We start from the raw sequence: 6,584 nt of genomic DNA, 5'->3' as shown, positions 1-6,584 counted from the left end.
AGTAATAAAAAACTAGTAGTTTAATTTTTACTCATTCTAGGAATTTAGAAATAGTTCAATGAGAAGCGGATCTTCATAGGAGCAGGCGGGGCAACTGTCCCTCTGAAATTCTTAAAAAAAAAATTAACATATTTTTTGCTATTTTTTTAATATATTTACTTTGTATTATTTACTAAAATATTTATTTTATAAGTGTTTAAATTAAAACCTAATTCATCAAATTTGGATAGTACACATGATTGACAAACAATTTCTTTATTCAATTCATGTTTTAACATAGATCCACACAACAGTAGGCTAAAGAGTATGTTTTTAATGTGCTTTAGGTACTAAAAAAATTGGTACATTATATTCTTATTTCACCGGTTGATAATTTAGCATTGTAGATCATTACCTCATATTGGGGTGTAGTTATAGACGTTAGTGATATATTCTGAATTTTCATGATCCAATTATTAATCAAGATGAATTTCTTACTCACAATATGATGATTTATATTGAAAATGAAATAACTGAAATTTAACATCTTATTCAATCATCAATAAGTTTTAAGTCTTTAAATGAATGAAAAGTGACACGTTCAATGAATGTGTATTTGTCTTTAACATCTTTAGTTGTTAATTAAGGTGATTTATAATTAATACGTTATTTTGAAACTTTTAAACAATTATATATATTTTATTTATGTTTTATTCTTAATTAATTAATTTTAATTATAAATTATAATTTACATATTATTGCTCCTCTAATTGCGGACTGCACCACGTGATACAGCCGTAATATTGCAGTTGCGGTGATTGCCTTAACCGTATCACACTACAATTATAATGTGATACTGAAACACGATGATGCGACTGCACCAGGTCACAACGCAAGCACATCGGACCGCATTTGGATTGCATTGTGTCACAATGCAACCGTATTAGACTGCATCATACTTGTCAATGTCAAAAATATATTTACTCACAAAATAATTTACACCAAAATGATTCAATCCGTATCACTATGACCACAATCACAATTTAAAACAATGTTTACATGATATCGGCCACTGAGTTCAATACTATTTTCCTAGCTAGTGGACGACATTGACACAGAGCCCAAGAAACCCATTGCATGATTCCTGTGTCAACTTATGAGTGAAGATGAATTGTGGATTGCACCCACATGCCACCTGCATTACCCAGTAATAAAAACTCCACCAATTCCCAAGGTAAAATAGTTATTCTATACCCCTGAGGTTTCTTCTTCTTGAGCTTTTTTTCTTCTGTTTTATCATCTATTGTCATAGATCCAGAGATCCTTTTTTCTCTTTCTGAATCATGCGAAGTATTACATTTGTTAGTATTTTAATGTTTAATGGATCTAAAACTCACCCCTAACTCGGCAACTCTCAAATTTTCATGGCTTGAAGTCAGTGTTTACTCTCTGAACTCTGTGTTGTTCAGCTTCAGTTTCTCTGTTTTAGTTGGTCTCAAACTCAATTCAATACTATTTGCGAAGTGTTCACAATTTTTAGAATCAGAAGTGGAACTTAATGTGAGTATTTAGCTTCTCATATTTCTTATTATGCTTTACTAAGTTATTAAGTTTAGTTAAATGCTCTTCAAATATTTTTTTATATAGCATTTGGCCTCCTCTTTGTTGCAAAAAGAAGATTCAGATATTTTCAAGTTGAGTACAAGTTATATTTCTAATCGATTTTTTTCTTCAATATTATAATGATATAACAAGGATTTGAAGATAAAATGTATAGCATGTTGATCCTCAATATATAAGATCTAAAGCATAAATTTGTAGACACTGAAATTTTCACTTTGTAGATTTTGCTAGACAGGTTTTCAAGTCTTTTACACAACCCATCATTGTTCTGAGAGACACATATTTGAGAATGAGATACATGGAAGATAAAGGATGCTATAACCATGGACCAACAACAGCACAAGACACCCCAAATAGAAATCGTGCTGCTGCTATTACAACTGTTTCCAATCATCATCAAAGAACAAGTATGGGAAAACCAACACCATCTAAGTGGGATGATGCACAAAAATGGCTTGTCGGGTTGTCAAAAGTTGGAGAAAAAAGCCAATCCAAAAGCAAGCCAAGAAACTCAAATGCTGATGATTTGAGACTAATTGCTCCTGTGCCACAAAAGGAGCATGATTACTTAAATAGTGAGAAAGAAGAAGAAAAATATGACACTACTACTACTACAACTATAACTAATAGTACTTGTATTAGCACTATTCACTATGAATCAGAAACCAAGGTAGAATGTGATGAATCAATTTGGAGAAGCAATAATAATAATAATCTTTTAGTGAATACAATACAAGTTCAATCTGTTTGCTTTAGAGACATGGGAACTGAGATGACACCTATTGCTAGTCAAGAACCTTCAAGAACTGGTACTCCAATTACAGCAACAACTCCTGCAACAAGAAGTCCAGATCGTTCAGGAACTTCAACTCTAATGAGGGGGGGAAATGGGTTTGAAGCTGCTTCTGAAGGTTACCAAGGTTGTAGAGAAGGATCTAGCCAATGCAAGAAGATGTCAGAGAAGATTGAAGATCATGCTAGAAAGTTGAATCCACTAGAGACAAAAGCTATGGCTTGGGATGAAGCAGAACGTGCCAAATATATGGCGAGGTACTTAATTAAGTTTTTCCTTAAGGTCCAAAAAGATTACTTCATTGTCATTATGACATTCATCACTTAATCACTTCACATGTATGTGCCAAAAGCTAGTATCATTTTTAATCATATATCAAAAGAGTTACGATCTTCTTCAATATGGTAGAGGCGATCTTCTTCAATACCGTAGGGGCAAGTACATAAAAAATAATATGAAAAAATGGAACATATAACACTTTTATCCATTACATATAATAATATAAACCTTTTACCTTTCGATATAAATGAAAAATAATAATTTGCATCTCCAATTTCATGTATATGAGTGGATTCTTTTCCATGTGAAAAATGTGTGTGTGAGTAGATGTACACTTTATGATATGGAGTTATTAGTTTCTTTTATTATTGACTATTTAAATTGTACTCAAGTATTTACAAAATATTCTAGGACAAGTGAGTTTCCTCCATGCCATTGGCTACCATGTTCCATGGACATTAGAAATGGATTAAAAGGTTCATATTATTATTTGAACAACCTAAATTTAACAACTTTCTCATAACAGATCAAATTCTTTTTATCTCTCTTATTTTTCATCTATTATTTGTATATGCATCTCCAAAAATCTACTTAAAAATCAAATGACAACTTAAAGTTGTTACACTTCAGTTTTGGTTGTCTAAATATCATTATTGTTAAAAAATGACGATGATGTTTTTCTTGGTTGAAACTCCATTGTAGGTTCAAGCGTGAAGAAATGAAGATTAAAGCCTGGGAAAATCACCTGATAAGAAAAGCTGAAATGGAAATGAAGAAGCTGGAGGTACCATCTTAGATCTAGACTTCAATTCTCTCAATCTATGCTTTAATTATGTCACACATAATAAATTGAGTTAGAATTAACTTCATCAATAGAGAAGACAAATGCTTCAAAACAATGAGATAAATATATTTTTAAATAATAAATTTATCTCTTTAATTATAATAAAATTTTATTTTTGCAATTAAAAACATTGAGATAAATATGCACTGACCTCTCGTATGTGAAATTAATGTGGTATTTATTATTTTTCCCTTGCCATATACAACTATTAAGAAATTCACAGGTTGTAAATGGTCTTGTTGGTAGTTACTAGTCTGTCATTATGGTACAACCATTTCCCTAGAACTGTTGCCAATGATTTTAACCTTTCCAATGGTGTAGAAGATGGCTCATCTTTTCATGTCCTATTTTGCTTATCTGTTAAGAATGCTCTGGCATAGTTCATAAGTATCGGGTTGAAAGTTATATGAAACACACTGACAAAGAGAATCATTCCTGAAAAGAAATATGGCATCGTAGGGATCTTGAATTCTTTATGTTCTCTCTGCCTGAAATGTTTTCTTTCCCCCATGCTGCAGTGAATAGAAAATATTATATAGAATAAATACTCACTTTTTTCCTTAAAATTTTTTGTGCTTGATCCTCAGAACAAAATAAAAATTTGTATGAAAAATGTGAGTCAAAATAATCTTTATAGAATCATAAAAAAGATATAAATGATCAATTTAACTCACATTTAATATTTTTGAGACTATTCTACGTTTTCAAATTTTTAGAAGCTAAACTCACACACAGATTTTGAGGGATCAAAATAGTCTTTATGAAACGTGCTTGAGTTGTCATCATTAATTCAATGAAAGGACCAAGCACTATTGCGTGTTTAATGGCATCAAAACAGTCTCACATTATTACATGGCTGGTGCATAGTGATATGATATGTGACTATAATACATGACTTCACCTAGGTGAGAGCCTCCTCTACGTAGCAAACATGCAATGCAATCACTGGCCTCTAGGGGCTCAAAATTTGATGAGTAATGTTTATTTTCATCACCTAGATTCATATCGTATATATTTACAACTGTAAGTGGCAGATTTAGTACCAAAAATGTATTTATCACACACACGATATTATCCTACTTTACACAAACAGAATTACTCAAATATGATTGACCCCATTTCTAATTTTCAAGAGTTTCGTTAATTTCACATCAAGTTTTGAACATCTATTAAATATATATATATAATCTTTCACCAACTTTTATCTTTTGTATGCACATATTTCAAAAACAACATTGTTTTTTGAATGTTTGTGTGACATCTTGGCAACAACATTTAGCTTTATAATATATAGTACAAATAACTTTTTTCGTTTAAAAAATGCATTGGAGTAAAGAACATAATCATCCTATTTAGATGATCAAGGGATGATTATCCAATGGGAGGGGATTCGGTTACTTCAAGAATAAGTTTAAGACACCTATTTCATTTTTTATTTATCAATTTTAAGGAAATTTAATGGTTGGAATTAGTGGCTAAGATATGGACTAAGTCCTTTAAACTTATTCTTGGAGTAAGTGGATCCCTTCTCATTTATTATTGCATAGTCTTTTAAGAAATGCTGCCCGATTTAATATCTTATTAGGTAAAAGCTGAGAGAATGAAAGCGTTGGCACAAGAAAGGTTAACAAATAAAGTGGCTGCAACTAAGAGGATAGCTGAAGAGAAGCGTGCTAATGCTGAAGTGAAGCTGAATGAAAAAGCTTTGAGGACTACTGAAAGGGCAGATTATATAAGAAGGACAGGGCATGTGCCTTCTTCATTTTCATTCTCTTTCAACTTTAAGTTACCTTCCACTTGCTGGTAGCAAGCAGCAACCTACATGTAATATTATTCTTGTGTGAAATATAAAACCTTTTGAATCATATTCATGTTACTTTTTAAATAATTTTGCAAGTTTACACTATCTCCTAAGATAATCATTAGTTTACATTTCTATCTCCTGAGAATTAATAAATCACTAGTATTCCATCACATTGGCAAACATTGGGTCTGGATCAAGAGAACTGGACAATAAGATCTGGTGGACTTATTGGTCAATCTAGTCATATATGATACCATTGTATGTATGGTAGCCCGACCCTAATTCTAGGTAGATTTATAGTTATTGATAGGATAGGGTTCAATCATCACCTACTACATCGGAATACCTTCTTTCACAATAAAGGCAAGGCCATACCATTAAACCTATTAGCTTGAGTGTTTCATTGGACAGGTCCACCATGTTGCCCATTCGGTGAAGGTAAACCCACTTCATAGCATTGTCAGCTTGATTGGATGATGGGATAAGGTCGTGTCCCTAACATTATGAACCTCCCCTTGGAGTATTAGCTACTCCTCCCTAAATAGTATAAATAGGTGAAGCCACCAAAAACATATAATGTACTCTTTCTCCCCCTTCTCTCTCTAGCATAAGCCTCCCCCCATAAATATTGACTCAAGTATTAGAGTCCTTTTTCAAGTACCCACCCAAGACTCATGGTCGATTGCAGCTCGTTTTAACATAACGAATCATCCGTACCATTCATATCCTTAATCGAAGCATATTGTCAGTGTCTATAGAGAACCTACACTATGGTGATGAAAAGAAACCATGCTCATCCTTATAGCCAAGTCGATGGACCAAAAACTAATATCGCCCCCAACTAAAAGGCTTCATTATTCAACCAACAATACCAGCTCTAGCCTTCAAACCATGCCACCAGAATCCATAACATCATTGAAGGGCACCCACTATTGGAACTACTCCAGTCCAGGACAGACAAGACATACACTAAATATCGACCATTCAGGCCATTAAACTATCTCTAGGAAAGCACTAATGAGGTTGAGCCCGATGGAGTGTCTCATCCCCCTAGTAGGCCAAGAAATTCACGATACAAAACCCCGACCCCAAGATCACAAATGGTAGAACCCCATACCAAGTGCAGAGCTAAGCATCCATTCACTCTGATATCATGGCCCTTAAACTCTCGTCCCACCTCAATCGACCTGTTAACATACAATACACTAGAACATCATCTCCTTAGGACCACTTGGACTCCTTCGCCTGACACTAAAATATGC

General features: G+C 33.2%; 1 protein-coding gene across 2 annotated transcripts; it reads left to right on the top strand.

The window, feature by feature from the left end:
* Positions 1-1,116: 1,116 nt before the first annotated feature.
* LOC109340996 lies at positions 1,117-5,383 on the top strand. 2 transcript variants are annotated; one of them, XM_019578778.1, is made up of 4 exons: positions 1,117-1,213; positions 1,824-2,652; positions 3,377-3,458; positions 5,104-5,383. In XM_019578778.1, exons 1-4 carry the CDS (start codon positions 1,168-1,170, stop codon positions 5,323-5,325), a joined length of 1,179 nt encoding a protein of 392 aa, XP_019434323.1. In that variant the 5' UTR covers positions 1,117-1,167; the 3' UTR covers positions 5,326-5,383. The 2 variants fall into 2 exon arrangements, with proteins under 2 accessions (XP_019434323.1, XP_019434324.1); XM_019578779.1 differs by lacking the exon at positions 1,117-1,213 and adding an exon at positions 1,264-1,539 and having other exon boundaries at positions 5,104-5,347.
* The last annotated feature ends 1,201 nt before the right edge of the window (positions 5,384-6,584 follow it).

This window comes from Lupinus angustifolius, unplaced genomic scaffold (genome assembly GCF_001865875.1).
Source record: "Lupinus angustifolius cultivar Tanjil unplaced genomic scaffold, LupAngTanjil_v1.0 Scaffold_319_6, whole genome shotgun sequence".
NCBI lineage: Eukaryota > Viridiplantae > Streptophyta > Magnoliopsida > Fabales > Fabaceae > Lupinus > Lupinus angustifolius.
This window is presented reverse-complemented; position numbering and strand designations above follow the sequence as displayed.